Source organism: Mus musculus, chromosome 2 (genome assembly GCF_000001635.26).
Source record: "Mus musculus strain C57BL/6J chromosome 2, GRCm38.p6 C57BL/6J".
Taxonomy (NCBI): domain Eukaryota; kingdom Metazoa; phylum Chordata; class Mammalia; order Rodentia; family Muridae; genus Mus; species Mus musculus.
This window is the reverse complement of record NC_000068.7, coordinates 165,351,251-165,369,576: the sequence shown is the minus strand read 5'-3', so window position 1 is coordinate 165,369,576 and position 18,326 is coordinate 165,351,251. Positions and strand designations below refer to the sequence as shown.

Genomic DNA, 18,326 nt, shown 5'->3' with positions numbered 1-18,326 from the left:
CTTCAGCCACTCTGCACATCATATTTCCTTACAATCTTCACCTACTGTGAAGGCAAAAAAGTATTTAAAGACTTGCAGTTTTTATCTGAAGTTTATGACCAGCGCCTGCATATTTATTCCTCATTTGCATCTCCCTTTTATTACTAGTCCTTTGTATCCATAGATCATTTTTATGGGACTGTGATCTTCTTACAAATGTGTAAGAGATAATTAAATGGAGCCACTAAACCATTTCTTTCATATGCATATACTTACAAAATATATTTTCCAATCTTATTGTTTTTTTTTGTTTGTTTGTTTGTTTTTTTTTTAGATAAGGTTTGACATTTTTCTAAAGCAAGACTTCCAGTCAAGTCCTTGGGAGCCGCTAGTGTTGATCCCTGCCCATGGATTAAATGAGATAGTTCTTTTCTGTTTCCTATAAAGTGCCTGGTGACACACGGTTAGAATGTCAGGTCCCATCCATATGAGGAATATGCAGTAGTATATGCCCTGCTCCTCTCCCACCCGACCCCCACTCCCCAGGCCCCTAGTTTCCTAAGATGATTTTTTTTAAATGATTTCTTCTTTTTTTGTTTTGTTTTCTTTCCTCCCACTTAGCATCTTACATGGACCTTTCACCTTTATCCATGGTACTTGGCATTCTTAGGAACATTTGGGTTTAAGCCTGTCACAGAAGCAAGGCAACTTTCAAATCAAACTGGAAATACTCTAAATTATTAATTAAAAAATGCCCGATGGGCGGGCGCCGTGGGAACGGAGTCTGGAATGTGATGGAGGCCAAGAGGGTCGCGGGAACGGGTCCCTAGCATCTCTGCTGCGCATGTGCAGTTCATCTTCATTGTTCACTCCCGCGTCCCGCTGAGCGCAGAGGAAACCCTCAGATCCTCGGGGTCTACGCGCTGCTCAGAGACCCGGTCCCCAGGACAGGCGCGCCTAAGGGTGAGAGCCCATTTGGAGGGTTGCATTGCCAGGCTCGGGGAGGCTTACGTGTCAACACCTGCCTCGAGTGTGCTTCGCGCAGGCGGCGGTGGGCTTCTCCAAGGAGAAGAGACAGGGTTTGGTGGTCGGGACAAAGTGAGTTAGGGAAGGCATTCTGATGTCAGAGCTGCTTGCGAGGGCTCCAGGCAAGTGACTTCCACTCTATCATAGGATGAGGATAAAGTCCGATGACACCTGTCCTGGTCAGGTAGGCCAAGAGCAGCAAGGGACCTGTAGCTGAAAAGGCTGTTTTCAGAGTCTTAGTTCAAATTCGAGCACTACTACTGAGTCCCCACGGGCAAGAAAAGGACCTTAAGACTCTGCTCCACTGTCTGTACACGGGTAGGGGTTCTTCCCTGAACCTGCCTCCGGGTTGTTCTGGGCAATGCCTGAGATAGGCTTTCGATGGGATAGTGGCATTTGCTCAGAACCTGAAAGGGGTCTGTCTTCCTTCATGCCCTGTTCATTAAGCCCTGTGCACCATTTGGCTCTAAAAGCCGCTGTTAAAGAGTTCCGAAAGAGAAGAAAGACTGAGGGGGCGGGGCGAAGGGCGTGGTCTGCAGAAGAGAGTTGGGATGCAAACCCCAAATCGGAAGATAGGTTCAATTTAGTTTCCCTCCCTCCCTCCCTCCCTCCCTCCCCCTCCCTCTTATGCGTTATGGTTCACATGGCTCCTCCCCAAGGGCCACAGGACCTGCCTGGAGGGTGGAGGGCTGAGGCTCAATCAAAGCCTCTACACCCTTCTGCCTGGCCCACCTGTCTGTGCCCACTGCAGTTTACAGACAACTAAGTTAGGCTTCCAGAAGTTTTCAGCCTGTACCGGAATCACCAAAGCGCCCAGGCCCAGCAGACAGCTGGGTACAGAACTCCTGAAGTCTGCAAAGAGGCCTCCAAATTCATTTTGGGTGGTGTCACCATTGGTCTGGACATTCACTTGAGAGGGGGCGGGGTACCTTGAAGTCAGATTCAGAGTTCTCTGATCACAGATCCTGTGAGGGAAAAAAAGGACACACCAGAAGCAGGAATCTCCCCAGGGGAGGCCCTTCCTCCTCTCACTCCCCCCTCCCCTCCCTCCTCCCCTCCCTCCTCCCCTCCTTCCTCCCCTTCCGCCTCCCTCCCTCCTCCCCTCCTTCCTCCCCTTCCGCCTCCCTCCCTCCTCCCCTCCCGTCTAGGTTGCAGTGTACCACAGCTGCAGGACAGAGGCCCAAGAAACAGGCAGAGTCCACATTCAGTTTGTGAAGCCCTTGCAGAGCCTTCTTCCTGAACCATCACCCCATGAGACCCCTGCCCTTCAGCAGTGGCGTGCGCCACCTTCCAAAGGGAGGAAGTGAGTTAGGCCAGCCAAGGGAGGCAAGCAAAAGCAGCGCTTGGGCATAGAGTACCTTGGAAGATGGCCAGGAGGTGATATGAGGAGGAAGTGCAGGCAGAGGCGGTGGCCCCGCCCCCTGGAAGCTCCTCCCATAACCTGCTTCTCACACTGCTGGACCTCAGGGCTGTGCTGCCCAATCCCAGTTCAGGAGGTGTGCTGCTCTGCTTCAAAATTAGCAATCCTTAACTACTACATGGCTCACATTTCGAAACGCATCCCTCCATAAGAATGGCTCTGCTATTCCTCACCTGCATTTCCTCGGGGAGTAACAGTGGTATCTACATCATTGGATACAAGCACTAAATGAGGCCATGGCTGCCAGACCCCAGCGCTGAACAAGAGTAGTCAGTCCCCAGCATCGCAAGTAGACTGCGTGAGAATCAGTGAGACTCTCTGACTCCAAGGCCACTGTCCACATGTCTCAGTTAAGTCAAATCTCTTGAAACCAAACAAAACTCCTTTGGAGATACTGAAATGACAGATCTGACTTAAAGCACTGACCCCGTTGCCAGCAGCATAGATCCTTTGAGTTGGGATTTGAGAGATGGAATAGCACGCGCTGCTCTTGCTGAAGACCTGAGTTTGTTTCTGAGCGCCCGCATCAAGCAGCTCCAGTCACCCATAACTCCAGCTCCAGGGGACCTGATGTCTTCTGGGCTCCTGGGGCACTCCCACACATGTCCCCATATACACACATGCACAGAACAAGAAGGAAATTCTTTTTAAAAATTCGTAATTTGAGTTAGGGTGTTAAGGAGAGTTAAAGTCTATGTAGAAAGGTAAATGAACAGATATTTGCAACATCTTCATTATTTCACACAGACTAGGTTCAAGGACTCACACCTTTAACCTCAGCAACCTGGGATGAAGAGGTAGATGGAGCTCTGAGTTTGAAACCAGCCTGGTCTGTGTAGAGAGTTCTAGACCAGCCAGGGCAACACAGTGAGACCTAGTCTTAAAGCAAAACAAAACCTATAAATTGATTTACACCATTTATTACAGAAATACTCAAAACATACGAAAGTTGAAAATACTATAGTGAGAGACAGCTTTATTGTCTGTCGTCCCCCCCAACCCCAGCATGTATATAGTCATACATATGTACATGCATGTGTGCAGACATTCATACATGTATATGCACTTAAACACATATCCATATTCTTTCTCCTTCATCTTCCTTTATAAAATGTTTCTTTATTCATTTGTTTATTTTTGTACTGTTTGTTTGTTTGTTTGAAGCAGAGTTCTTCTGTGTAGCTCAGGCCGGGTTCCAATGTTACATCCTCCTGCCTCTGCCTCCTGAGTGCTGGAAACAGCTCTGAGTATACCGATACACTCAATTCTTAACAGTAAACCCCAGACATCAGGACACGCCAATGATCTGAGGCCTGACGTCATCCTGTGCTCTAACCATTTGCTTAGCCGGCTCTTTCCCAGCTTCACTCCGTGCTGTGCATGTTTGTTTGCTGTTAAATCCAAAGAGGCCCTGGTCACTGTGAAAGGCCAGCAAGAGGCCAGGGCTGGCTCCCTGGTAGAACGCTGCTTTCTCTGAGCTCCAGGTGTTGATTGTCCCCTCCCTGAGCCTTCATCTACCTGCCTTTCTGAAGAACTGGGTGACATCGTCTCCCACATGGTCATTTGTCAGCACATACAAGTGGATTTCTAGCAAGGCTCTGAGGACCTTGGTGGTTCTGTCCCTTCCCTCTCCCACTGCCTCTGCAACTCTCCCAGAACACAGGGACATGAACACAACTCGGGAGAATTGCCAGCTGGGTTCTTTGCATTTTTGGTACCTATGTTCCCTTTCAGTCAATCTGTAGCCATGGTCCCCTGTCAGTCATTCAGTAATATACTCACTTCCCTTGCATCATGATTTCACTGTCTGTTTCTCTTGCAGTGACGTCCCGTGGATGGTCACGGCTCTGGTGGGAATCCGCTTTATGCAAACCATCTGCACAATCTTCCCTTTCCACTCTAGCCTTCCCTTATAGAACACACATTCTAAGAGTTTGTAGCGTGCCGTCTAGCTACCGTAACAGTAGTAATCTTGAATTTGACATCCATTTTCTGGTAATCCTTGTATTCCTATTTAGGGCGCAGAATGACAAAGTTCTAATAGTTGATCAGTTGTGATACCATTATTTTTGACTTTATTTATTTATGTGGGGGGGGGGAGGAGCGTGTGCATACCACAGTGTTCCTGTGGACGATGGAGGAAAACGTGTGGAAGTTAGTTCTCTTCTCACCCTGTGGGTTATGGGGATCAAATTCAGGAGGTCAGGCTCGGGGACAAACTCCCTTTCCCACTGAGCCAGCTCACTGGCTCCATCTAGAGTATGATGTACAGTTTAGGGTTATGTGTCTTGTTCCAGTAGCCATTAACATCTCTCCCTGGAGTACCCCATATGATTCTGACAGCATTATTGAGCATACACTTATCACATCCTTTTCCTGAGAGCTACCGACAGTTAGATCATCTTTTCAGCTGAAATAATCCCAAGGCTGCACCTTAGCTGTTTGGTTATATGGCGCCCACCTCAAGCACAAGTTCTGAGAGCTAATTTTCACCTTTTCGTGTTCTAGCTTGCCCACATGCTAAGACTTTAAAATCTTGAGTTTTTGCTTCTTGGATGCCACTGGGAGCCGAGCCCCTCTTAGATGGCGAGGGAGTTTGAGGCGCCCTCTGCTGGCCGCTGGCTCTGGCGGCACAGCGCCGCCTGAGGAAGAGCAGGCGGTCTGCGTTCAGTGGTTGGTTTTATGGCCTCACCCGAGATGGCCACAGCCTGCATCAGCTGTCCTTCGGGGCATCGAGAGTTCTTGGGCTTGGTACCCACCATAGGTGGCTTTGTGTGAGACCGAAAGCATATTGCCTGCACACCCCTGGGGCACGACAGCGCTCGTGATCTTTCTGTCTGCCACCACTACCTGGCGATGAGTTTTGTTCTCTTTGGGATTCTGCTGAGTTTGGATGGAGGCAGAGAAACACACCGCATAGGGTTACTGCTCGTCTGTCCTCTGAACCTGGGTTGTCTGAAGTCCGGTGTACCGCTCAGTCCTATGACTAAGGGAATAGCGCACGGAGTCTGGGTCGAAGCCCTCTGACTACTGAGAAAGGCAGTCTGCAGTATCACGGGCACTGGGAGAGAACAAGTGGGTGGCACTGGTGACTTAGTGACTACATCCTCTTTCTCATTTGTCCTCTGGTGTCATATGTAACCAGGCCATCATGCCTGCCCACTTGGCTCCTGTCTGTCTTCACAGAGAGAAATCCCGCCCCCTTCCTGGGGACTCTCCAGGTCCCCCTGCACTTGATCTTCCCACCTTCCTCTCTGTCCTAGCCACTTGGGAATCCGACCCAAGCCACCCCTCCAGCCACAATGCCTCCACCCTTTCATGCTGTCTCCCCATTCTGAGCTTCCGTCTATGGCTGGCCACTAAGAGGGCCGTCCATCCGGCTTTCTGTTCTTTCGCTTTGGGGGGAGGGGCAGTGCACGTGCCACTGTGTGCAAATGCAGGTCAGAAGTCTCGGACTCCGTTCTCTCCTTCCAGCTTCTGGTTCTGGTTCTCAAGCTTGGAGACAAGTGTCTTGCCCACCGAGCCATCTCCCCGGCCCAACTTTATTTTCCTTCAATCTCTATTGTCCCCAGTATTGGTGAGTGAATCCAAGGCCTTATATACGGACTATACGCAGGCGCTCCGCCCCAGCCCTCTCAGCATGTATACAGCATGCTGCCTGCATGTATGCCTGCAGGCCAGAAGGGGGCACTAGATCCCATTATAGACAGTTATGAGCCACCATATTGGGTGCTGGGAATTGAACTTGGGACCTCTGGAAGATCACCCAGTGCTCTCTGAGCCATCTCTCCAGCCCCTCTCTTTGATGCTTACAGCCATTCCCATCTTCCCTGGCTTATCATCAGTTTCTCACTCACATTGCATTGGTTCTGCGGCCTGTGAGCCCCTTCCCCAGCTTGCTTTTCGGACCTTGATTCTCTCTTATTCTCATGTCACAGGTCTTTTCCGTCTTCTGTGCTGCAGCTACCCGGGTGGCTGTCTGCATTTGCTCTGCTACCTGGAGCTGAGGCTCCGCTCCTGATCTTTCCCATGGGATAGGGCCTGGCCTGAGGCCTTTCACGCGAGATGATGGGAGATGCCTTAGGATGTTGTCTTCAGACTGTATAGATTGAGACAGGGAGACAAACTCCAGGGGACCCCTCCTCTGACAGAGAGTGGGATTTACTATTCCCCCAGAATCACCCAGAAGAAAATCGTGCCGCATCAGGGCGCTCTGCACAGTGCCCAGCTCCTGACTGGCTCTGAAGGTCTCAGACTCCAGGGGACAGTACCCTGCGCATTCTAGGGAACGACCCTGAATATTAACCCTCAGGGCTGAGGATCTGCCCAGAAGTCTGGCAGTCTGTCTGCTGATCACAGCTCTGGTCAACCCCCAGCCTCTGCGCTTTCTAAGCTAAAAGGCCTTGCTGGGTTCTATAAGGAGATCTGAGGCGCTGCTCAGTCTGTGTCTGTGGGGTGGCAACAGGTGCCTGGGGTACCTGCCACCCACTCACTGTCTGCCAGAAACTAATAGAAATTTCTGACATGCCCACAGCCCGGCCCTGTGCTCCTCTGTGAGGACAACAAGCCTGGGACGCCCTTGCTTCTCTCTCAAGACGCAAGAGCAGAAGAGCGAGCTGTGTGACACAAACCCTAGAAAGCCACTCATTCTTGGGCTTGTCATTTCTGAGCACCACTGCAGACCCAAAGCCCTGCTTCCAGTCCCTTCTTGGGCCTCAGGGCCTATGAGTTTTCTGTACTGGTTACTACTGCCTCTGCTTCTCCAATCTTCCGGTTCTTTGTGGACAATTCCCTCCTTGCAGTTTTGGATACTGCTGAGATATGTAGGCATAATTTTTTTTGCAACTTACTTTTAGTAAGAGTTCAGTCTCTCCAATAGCCCACCACCCAGCAGAGGTCGTGGAAGAGAAAAATTGTTAAGATCTGGGGGAAGTGGACCTGTTCAGCTGTAGTTCTTTGGGGACGAACTTGATCTTCTTGGGTTCAGTCCTGTAGCAAATACCAAATACGACTCAGCCGCTGCAGACCAGCAGATACCAGGCATGAACCAGCAGCTACAGACCAGTCCTTTCTGCAGGAAGATACCAGGCACCAACCAGCAGCTGTAGGTCAATCCTGAAGAAACTGCCAGGCTTCCTAACCGGCCTAAGGCAAGGCTGCAGAAGCAGCAAGCTGCCGCAGGAGCCTCACAAGCAGTTCTCGGGTGAGTGTCTCTCAGTGGTGGTGTTAGCATAAGTTGAGCTCAACAGCACTATGTAAGGTCTTCACTAAAGACATGTACCAATACATGCGTGACTTTAGTGAAGAATAGCGAGACAGAACAAATCAAACCGATGCTCAGTGCTCGTCCCCCATTGTCCGTGGGGTCGTATTTATACTCCTTCATCAAGAGTGTCTGTGGGTGGGGTCATATTTATACTCACTCCTTCATCAAGGGTCCTCTCGCATGTCTGCTCTATCCAAACATCGTTTCACGTGTGTCTGCTTCAGGAAAACTGTCTTTCACGTGTCTGCTTTAGCAAAAGATCCTTTCACCTGTGTGCCCCAGCAAACCACCATTTGACATAACTAACTTTCCAAAGAACTAAAAGTTTCTACTTCGGAGATAGATCTGATTTCTAAAAGAGTGGGCTTGTCCCTATCTCTCTCTCTGGAGTCCAAAGCTTATCTTATGCCCATCTCTCCCTCCCTTCCTCCTTCCCTTCCCTTCCTCTCTCCCTCTCCCTCACCTTCCCTTCCCACCTCTTTCTGTCTTTCCCTACTTCCCTCCCTCCCTTCCCTCTTGATCTCTTCCCATTCCCTCTCTCCCCAGCACATTCTTTGGGCTTTACAATCTCATCTCAGGACAGTATGTGGCCCTAAGCCGCGTGCCCACTCACTACCTTCAAAGCTCCTCTCCTTCTCTTCTTTCCTGCTCAACTCCAGGCACACTCTGTCACAGTGACCTTATCCCAGCTGTTAGAGAAGTCTCTAACTTCTTACTGGATCCACTTCCTAACCTGATCACTTGGAGAGAGGTCAACTTGCTTTGTTGTAGGGCGTTTAGCTGTGTGTCTGGATGAATCCACTAGATGGCAGCACTACACTAGTGCTGCCCTCTCAGTGTAGCAAATGTGCAGCCCACAGATGTTGCCAGATGTCCCCAGGGAGGCAACCACTGCTGTGGCTGAGAACCAGTTTCTCTCTTCTTCCCTTCCTTCCTCCCTTCTTTCTTTCTTCCTTCCTTCCTTCCTTCCTTCCTTCCTTCCTTCCTTCCTTCCTTCCTTTCCTTCCTTCCTTCCTTCCTTCCTTCCTTCCTTCCTCTTTCTTTCTTTCTTTCTTTCTTTCTTTCTTTCGTTCTTTCTCTTTCTTCCTCTTTTCTTTCTCTCTCTTTCTCTCTTCCTTCCTTCCTTTCTTTTTAAATTAAATGTATATGGGTGTTTTGTCTCCATGCATGCCTGGTACCCAAGGAGGCCTGAAGAGAGCATTGGACCCCATAGAATGGAAATTAAAGGCGTGTGGGCCGCCATGTGGGTGCTGGCCTCAAACCCCTGTCATCCACAAGAGCAGCCAGTGCTCTTTAGCACTGAGGCATCTCTCTAACCTGAGAATCGGCTCCTTAAGTCAATCTATAGTTTGTTCCTAGAGTGTTGCTCTCAAAATATAAATCTAGTTGTGTTAGCTGAGTTGCCTGTGTGTCTCTGCAACCCATAGATGATCCCCAAGAAGGGAGATGTTTCATGAGATATGAACAGGCTAAACCAGAGGTGTGTTTGTAAAAAATACTGGAATTTCCATTACCTTTGGGAGTTTGTTTGTTTGTTTGTTTGTTTGTCTAAAACTAAACTTGTTGACCTCTAGTTTGGGGGATTACTTGAGGACTGTGTGCATACACTAAGATTGCCAAGGGATGTGCTGATGGGAGCCACCAGCCTACCCTTTCTTCCTCTGCCCCTCCCCCACACTTGAACTGTTCTGGCCTCTCCCAGGCCTCCAGTCTCCTCCTCTCTCACCACCCTCCCTGTAACTCCTCTAACACCAGCTCTGTTTTCAGCTACCCTCTAAGCCTTTACTCATGCTACAGCTGCAGTTGCCCAGAGCTTGCTGTGCACAGACAACGACTGGAGAGATGGCTCGGAGGGTGAATTGCCCACCGAGATGCATAAGGACCTGAGTACAGAACTCCAGCACCCATGTTTAAAAGCCAGGTATGGTGACACAGCCCCAAGAAACCACTAGGCAAGTGGCACAAACCTCAGCAACTCCAGTGTGCTCCCTACCAGGAGGCAGAGACAGGAGACCCTCCAGAAACCCACAGCCAGTTAGCCATGGTGCACAGACTGAAGAGACCCTGTCTCAAATAAGGTGGGGAGGTGAGGACAGACATCCTCTATCCTCACAGGTGGTCACCACACGCACATCTCAGCATGCGTGGTCTGCACCTTCACACTGGAATGAGCACACATGCACACAGGCTTACACGCATAAACATACACATATACAACATACCCATATATGCATACAATACAAGCATATACATACATACATACATACATGCATACATACATACATGCATACATACATACACACCTTCACACAGGAATGAACATTCATGCACATAGACTCACATACATAAACATAAACATGCACATAGACAACACACATATACACACAATATGCACATACACACATACATACATATGCGCACATATACACCCCCACCCTACCTTAACAAAATTGATTTTAAAAATACAAGATGAAGAGGTACCAAGGAAAACATTCATCACTGACCTTTGATATCCATATGAGCACACACGTGTGCACATACATGCACACATACAAACTTGGTGGCATGTGACCTAAAGAAAGAAGTACGTCTCCCGCAGTTCACTGCTGCCAATGTTTGTATGTGTAGGAAATCTCAAGTCTGTAAGATCCTTACAGAACAAGCTCCAGCCTAAGTGTCCTCCGCAGCCAGAGCAGATCGACACGGATAGGGCAACTCATTCCCTAGCTGTGTCTCCTGTTGCTTTGCTTCTGAGCCTTTCCAACTGAGCCCCGTTGGTCTGTTTCAGGGACCAGTGTTGTTCGAAGATGTGTCTGTGGTCTTCACTCAGAAGGAGTGGCAGCTGCTGGATGCTGCCCAGAGGCACCTGTACAGGGAAGTGATGCTGGAGACCTACAGGCACCTACGAGCAGTGGGTAAGCCCCACCCTGACACTGCGCATAGACTCACAGACAAGACTCCCATCAGTTTGTAAAAGTTTTTTTTTTTTTTTTTTTTTTATCTTAGAAGCCGAATCAGTGTCAAGAGTAAAGTTTTAAGGTTGGGCTGGAAGATGGCTCAGCAGTGAAGAGAGCTTGTCGCTCTCCCAGAGGGCCTGAGTCGGTTTTCCAGTACCACATGAGGCAGTTTATAACTGCCTGAAGCTCCGGCTTCAGGGTGTCTGATGCCCGCTCCGGGCATCCTTGGACTCTGTGCTCCTTTGCAGTCACCCACCAGATGCCTGATCCTCTAGACTTAGCCACTGGTCTCAGTGACGAGAGATAAACGCATGTGGACCCCCCCCCCCCGAGGGCTTAGCCACTGGCTTCAGTGAAACCCCTCCCTCAGCCTTGAGCAGTTTTGCCAAGCCTTGTCATTCTCCCATCACAGGGCACAATGTAACCAAACCTGAGCTGATATGCAAGCTGGAGCAAGGAGAAAGCCCTTGGGAACCCTCAGGCCACAGCCTCTCAGGTGAGCTGAGCTCAAGTAGAAAGAAGAGGGCTGACTCGAAGGCCGGGGTGGCCAGAGCAAGGCTTGGTTTCTTTGACTGTATTTGTGGGTTGGTTGGTAGAGTGCATCTGTGGGTTGGTTGGTAGAGTGCATCTGTGGGTTGGTTGGTAGAGTGCATCTGTGGGTTGGTTGGTAGAATGCTTGCCTCACAGGCACAGAGCCTTGGCTTTCATCCTAGCACAGCAAGATGATCAATGAGGCAAGATGGCGCAGGCCTGAATGTAACCCCAGCCCCAAAGCAGGAAAGTCAGATGTTCAAGGTCAGCTTGGGCTACAAGATGCCCCTTCTCAGAAACAAGCAAAGAAACAAGAAAAACAAAAGAATATCTTTGCGAGGCTCTAGAATTTTCAAAGAGAGAAGAGAAATGCCCGTAGCCTGCTCAATCTCCCAAGTACAAATGTTTTCAGTAGGCTATGTGTGGTGGCTCATGCCTCTGATCCCAGCACTTGGAGGGTAGAGGCAGGAAGAGCACCCTAGCTTACAGAGAGTTCCAGGCCAGCTAGGGCTATGTAGTAAGACCCTGTCTCAAAAGAATAAAAAGAACGAGTAAAAATAAAAATAAAACACTCTTTGCTTCTATTTGACTGTGTGTAACCATCACCTGCGATGCCTCCAGTACTGAATAATTCTGGGTGTGAATTGTGTGTTCATTCACGTGGTCAGTCCTCTATTTGACAAATGTCTGTTAAGTGCCTGCTAGGAGCAGTCACATTCTAGCATGGAGGACACAAAGGCAAAGTCTCCACTCGGGAACAAATCTGCACATCTGAGGGCCAGTTGCTGTCAGCACTGCTCGAATTCAAGGCAGGTGACAGGGAAAGAGACCCGGGAGGAAATGAGCATGGAACAGGAGAAGTGGGTGGAGCGTGGGTGACCGGGTGGAGCAAGGCTATTGGAGACTTCCACCTGAGTCAGGGAACAACAGTGCTTGATGCAATACACAGCAGCAACCAGAGTTTGTGCGACTTAGGAATGGTAAGTTCAGGGAAAGGTGAGTTTAAAGAATTGGCTGGGGACTTAGCTGGGGGCCGCCATGAGCCTAAAGAAGAATTCACAGTGCACTGAATGGGCCATAGATGAGAGAACTCATTATGGATACCACCTTCACACCCTGAGCTTGGAAATCAGAAATGCAGGCTACAGTACCCTATCAGGGGACACAGCAAAGGACCACCCATCCAGGATGGGGCACAGCAAATGACCACCCATCCAGGATGGGGCACAGCAAAGGTCCACCCATCCAGGATGGGGCACAGCAAAGGTCCACCCATCCAGGATGGGGCACAGCAAAGGACCACCCATCCAGGATGGGGCACAGCAAAGGACCACCCATCCAGGATGGGGCACAGCAAAGGTCCACCCATCCAGGATGGGGCACAGCAAAAGACCACCCATCCAGGATGGTGCAGGGAAGCGGAGAATCAGGTCAGAAGCAGCAGGATGGGGTTCGATGGAAGGAGTGAGTTCCAACACAGAGATGCAAGTGTGAAGTTTGCCCAGGAGCTTGTCTCCTCCTCTCTTCATGTAAATTACCCAAAGCCAACGGGGGGGAGGGCGGCGGGGGGGGGGGAATAAAGACAAGTAAACACCAGCTCCGTTTGCAAAGGAGGATTGAGGCAGCAGAAAGCACAAAGTAGTAGTAGAAGAAGAAGTAGCAGCAGTAGTAGTAATAGTAGTAATAGTAGTAGTAGTGGTGGTAATAGTAGTAGTTGTAATAATAGTAGTAGTCATAGTAGTAATAGTAGTAGTAGTGGTGGTAATAGTAGTAATAATAATAGTGGTAATCGCGGTAGTAATAGTAATAATAGTAGTGGTGGTAGTAGTAGTAATAATAATGGTAGTAGTAGTAGTAATAGTAGTAATAATAATAGTAGTCGTCGTAATAGTAATAGTAGTAGTAGTAGTGGTAATAGTAGTAATAATAGTAGTGGTAATCGCAGTAGTAGTAGTAGTAGTAATAAATAGTAATAATAGTGGAAGTAGTAGTAGTAATAATAATAGTAGTAGTCGTCATAATAGTAATAGTAGTAGTAGTGGTAATAGTAGTAATAATAGTAGCGGTAATACTAGTGGTAATATTAGTAGTAGTAATAGTTGTAGTGGTAATAGGAATGGTAGTAGTAGTGATAGTAGTAGTAATAATAGTAGTGCTAAAACTTTCAAAAGCAATGAGCAATGATGTTTAGAGACCCTGCCTCACAAACAAACAAATCTGAGAGTTGAAAGCTGTTTATACAAAACCCTGCACAAAAGCGTATAATATCAGCGTCATTAATAATCATCCAAGTTTGAAAGCAGCACGTATGAACAGATTGCCAGGCAAGGGAAGGAAACACTCAGCTCGCAAACGCAGCCTATCAGGCCGCAGAAGGTAGGTAAGGACCTTACACACACGTTCCTAAGGGAATGCCGCTGTAGGAGAAGGCTGCGTGCTCCGGGCTCCAACCGTGTGATAAGCTAGGGAAGCAAAGCTAGTGACACAGCAGAAGAGGCCAGGGGCGCGGCACACAGTATTTGGTCCCAGCATTCCTAGAGGCAGAGGCAGGAGGATCTCTGTGAGTTTGAGGCCAGGACAGCTAAGACCACATAGAAAGACCCTGTCTCAAAAAAAAAATTTTTTTTTAATTTTTTTCAAGACAGGGTTTCTCTGTGTAGCCCTGGCTGTCCTGGAACTCACTCTGTAGACCAGGCTGGCCTCAAACTCAGAAATCCGCCTGCCTCTGCCTCCTAAGTGCTGGGATTAACGGTGTGTGCCACCACTGCTGGCTCAAAAAATGTTTTTTAAAAATTAAAAAGTGAGTAAGAAACCCAGTGGTTTCCAGGGACTGGGGCGGGTGTGTGAACAGGCAGAGCACACAGGGCCTTAGGGCGGTGAACTCTTCAGTATGTTTGACTGTAATGGTGGGCGCATGTTGCTATGCCCCTGTCCCTTCCTACAGAATACACAACAATCAGTGTCAGACTCAAAGAAAACTAAGGACTTGAGGTGAAATGGTTTCAGTTTTGGTTTTTGTATTTTTTTTTTTCGAGACAGGGTTTCTCTGAATATTCCTGGCTATCCTGGAACTCACTCTGTAGACCAGGCTGGCCTCAAACTCAGAAATCCGCCTGCCTCTGCCTCCCAGTGCTGAGATTAATGGTGTGCGCCACCACCGCTGGCTCAAAAAAATGTTTTTTTAAAAATTAAAAAGTGAGTAAGAAACCCAGTGGTTTCCAGGGACTGGGGCGGGTGTGTGAACAGGCAGAGCACACAGGGCCTTAGGGCGGTGAACTCTTCAGTATGTTTGACTGTAATGGTGGGCGCATGTTGCTATGCCCCTGTCCCTTCCTACAGAATACACAACAGTCAGTGTCAGACTCAAAGAAAACTAAGGACTTGAGGTGAAATGGTTTCAGTTTTGGTTTTTGTATTTTTTTTTTTCGAGACAGGGTTTCTCTGAATATTCCTGGCTATCCTGGAACTCACTCTGTAGACCAGGCTGGCCTCAAACTCAGAAATCCACCTGCCTCTGCCTCCCAAGTGCTGGGACTAAAGGCGTGCGCCACCACTGCCCGGCTTGCTTTGGGTAAATTGGACGGCAAAAATAGATCCCACTTTAGGGAAGATATCGACAGTAGGTGAATGGGTGACTTCGTGAGTTTTCTTGAGTGTCAGTTTGCAGAGTGGGACAGAGCAGACTAGAAAGAAGGAGGGGGGAGTGACTTAGCAACCATACCGCAGGATCATGTCTGACGCCTCCCTTGGGCTGCACATCGCTAGGGCACCTTCTGTTCCTGCACTCACTACTAGGGGTCCCTGTCTTTGCCTTGTTTTTTAATACCCTCCATCCGTGGATGAGTCCTTGCCTGACATTCCTTGTTCCTGGCTATGTTTTATTTCAGGGCCTCTACCTGTTTGGTGGTCTTGTTTATTAGAAAGCAAAGTGGCTGGTCTCAGTCTCCTCATTCTCTCCTCCTTTCTACTCTAGTGAGCATCTTTGCCTCCATATTATCCAATGGAAAGACCAGATGAAGCTTTGCCTAGGATGGCTGCCTTCCCAGGGGAGTGCGTCAGAACCCCAGAATCAAGTCAGCAGAAGACATTTTAAAATGCTGTTTAGATGGCGGGTGGTGATGGCGCATGCCTTTAATCCCAGCACTTGGGAGGCAGAGGCAGGTGGATTTCTGAGTTCGAGGCCAGCCTGGTCTACAAAGTGAGTTCCAGGACAGCCAGGGCTATACAGAGAAGCCCTGTCTCGAAAAAACCGAAACTAACTAACTAACTAAATAAACAAAATGTTGTTTAAATGTATAATATACACTTAACTTCCCATGTTTCTAGAAGTCCAGAGGGCCGATACCATGACAACAAATGAAGAAAACGGAGGCAGATATTTGAGTCAAATCTTTATCAGTGATGAAACACTGACTAAGAGAAGAAGCAAGGATCTAAAAGAAATCGTTCATCTGGCTACAGACCCAGAGGCCTCAAGAGCAATACGTCAGAAGTGTTGCTCAATGGAAGCAAGCTTGGAAAACATCACAGGATTAGTTACTGGCAACAGAAACCACACAACAAAAAAGTTGGATGGTTTAGGTGGCTCCAGGTCGCCTGATGAAAGATCTCATATAGGATGTAAAAACTGTGAACGTGACCCAAAGAAAAAATCCCACAGTCCTATGGAGGGCCCTACTCAACAGCAGAAGACATCGCGTTTGGAGCAACTTCTTGAATATCAAAATTGTGGGAAGACCTCACACACAAAGGCAGCCTCTGTCATACACCAGACAGTTCACGCAGGACAGGATAGCAAATACACACAAGCCACTGCCCACAAGATAAGGTTCCAGTCTTTTCTAAGAACCCTACGTGAAAGGAAGAAGCAAGAGGCTAGCCAACATGGAAAAGCACTGTGTGTGAAGTCAAAGCATGAACCTGCAGGAACTCCTGTAAGGGAGAAACTCTGTGGGCGTGGCATGCTTGAGAAACCCTATAAAGAGAAATTGGATCTTTGCAGAGGTCAGAGAAGGCAGCCAGGAGAGCCTGAATGTAGTGTCAGTGAGAATGCCATAAGCAGCTCACCTCACCTCCAAAATGAGGAACTTCATGTGGGAGAGAAAATCTGTGCCAGTGGGAACTGTGGGGGAACCCTTCCTGGAAAGCCACGTCTTTCTCAGAACCGGAAAACTTGCACAGCAGAAAAACCCAAGTGTGCAGACACACAAACAGCCTTAAAGACCTCACATCAGATCCTACATCCGAGACTCAGCACAAGGGAGAAAACCCCCAAAGGGGACGAGTGTGGGAGGTCTCCGCTCCTCTCCCGCAAGGAACTGAGATGCAGTCAATACGGGAGACCATCCTTGGGGGAGAAACCGGAGTGTGAGGGAAATGAGAAGCCGGACCATAGTGAAAACCAGAGCCTTTGCAAAGAACAGAAAGCCCATGAGGGCTGCAAGTGTGAGGAAGGCTGTCCCAAGACTGCAAGCCTTCCTCAACACCAGAGCTCACACACAGAGAAAAAAACCTATGCATGCAATGAATGCAACAAGTCCTTCCTGGTGAAGTCACACCTCACCGAACACCAGAGAACTCACACGGGAGAGAAACCCTATGAATGTAAAGAGTGTGGAAAGTCATTTTGCCAAAAATACGCCCTCACGGTACACCAGAGAACTCACACGGGAGAGAAACCATACAAGTGCAACGAATGTGGGAAAACTTTCTGCGTGAAATCCAACCTTACCCAACACCAAAGGACTCACACGGGGGATAAGCCGTACAAGTGCAGCGAATGCTGGAGGTCGTTCTGTGTCAAGTCCAACCTCGTCGTGCACCAGAGAACTCACACTGGAGAGAAGCCCTACAGATGTCTCGAGTGTGGGAAGACCTTCTATGAGAAATCTGCCCTCACAAAACATCGGCGGATTCACACAGGGGAAAAACCTTATGAATGCGAGGAATGCAAAAAAAGTTTCAGCCAGAGGTCGGCCCTTACCAAGCACCAAAGAAAAACGCACAAGAAGAAAACACCCACCGGCAGCCCGCGCGGGCAGAAATCTGAACCAACCAGCGAAGCTCACTGAATAGTGACAGCACGAAAGAGCAAGACGCTGCCATGGCAACTCGCATCGTTGAGAACTCCGCCATCAGATTATACATGATAGACGCTAGAGAATTAATGCAGGGCTAAAAGCATAAAAATATTTCAAACATGTGAATCCTTTCAACAGGTATTCAACATTGTCGAAGGAGAAAGAAATGATTTTAGTGAATGCGAAGAACAAATGTCCTTGTGGAAATATTGTCTAACTGGAAGTTATATTTCAGATGTGATGCAGAACTCATTACAGGACAGATAACAGAACACCATCTGTTCTTCAGGCAGAATGAGGCAAGGCTCTTTCATAACAGTGATAAGTGAGGCTTTACTGATCCAGTTGTAGCAAAGTCATCTTTTGCCGGTCCTGCTTCATTCTGTTCCTCATGTTTTCTCCATTTCCTTCAAGGGCATTGACGGAGATAAAGGAACAAGAGTGGAAAAGACCAAAAGCAAATTAGAGGAATCTAAGCCCTGGGTGTGAAAAGATCCTAGGAACAGCTATCGAAAACGGCACAAACAAGAGTCTATGTTAAACGTGTGTGTGTGTGTGTGTGTGTGTGAGTGTGTGCGTGCGCGTGCACACGTGCGTGCGTGTGAGCATGTGAATGTGATACCATGATGAGTTAAAAACGATGTCCAGCGGCCAGCAAGGGCTCAATGTTAAAAGCCCCTGCTCCACATGCCTCGTGACCTCTGTTTGATTCCTGGAACCCTTGTAAAGGTGGAATGAGAGAACTCACACCAGACATTTGTCCTCTGAGCCCACACATGCACAGGGGCACACACACACACACACACACACACACACACACTAATAATAATAAGTAAAATAAAAAATTTAAACGAAACCCCTAAATCTAACCTAACATCAGGCCATTTGTAATGAGAAGAAGAGAAAGAGGAGGAAGAAGAACACGCTATAAATTCAGTTGAAAGGGGGATTTGAAAGCTAGAAGATAGCAAAAGTATATATTTTTAAATTAACTCAATAAAGTGTGGCTTTGGAATGGTGAGTTGTGTGATTGTATTATTGAATTCAACTTCTGTGGAGTTTTGTAC

The 18,326-nt window shown here is 48.3% G+C and overlaps 1 protein-coding gene and 1 long non-coding RNA gene across 6 annotated transcripts; one reads left to right on the top strand and one right to left on the bottom strand.

The window, feature by feature from the left end:
- Positions 1-840: 840 nt before the first annotated feature.
- On the top strand, positions 841-18,280 carry Zfp663 (zinc finger protein 663). 4 transcript variants are annotated; one of them, NM_001379474.1, is made up of 6 exons: positions 841-942; positions 7,413-7,628; positions 9,489-9,612; positions 10,480-10,606; positions 11,061-11,144; positions 15,506-18,280. In NM_001379474.1, exons 3-6 carry the CDS (start codon positions 9,598-9,600, stop codon positions 17,248-17,250), a joined length of 1,971 nt encoding a protein of 656 aa, NP_001366403.1. In that variant the 5' UTR covers positions 841-942; positions 7,413-7,628; positions 9,489-9,597; the 3' UTR covers positions 17,251-18,280. The 4 variants fall into 4 exon arrangements, with proteins under 4 accessions (NP_001366403.1, NP_001005425.1, NP_001366404.1 ...); NM_001005425.2 differs by having other exon boundaries at positions 9,459-9,612; NM_001379475.1 differs by lacking the exon at positions 7,413-7,628 and having other exon boundaries at positions 9,459-9,612.
- Positions 926-2,406, bottom strand: Gm29831. Of its 2 annotated transcripts, none has more exons than XR_001783548.2 (3): positions 2,364-2,406; positions 1,738-1,970; positions 926-1,218 (listed from the first exon to the last, which is right to left on the bottom strand). It is a non-coding gene; the product is annotated as a predicted gene, 29831 (long non-coding RNA). The 2 variants fall into 2 exon arrangements; XR_375220.4 differs by having other exon boundaries at positions 2,166-2,392.
- Positions 18,281-18,326: the final 46 nt, after the last annotated feature.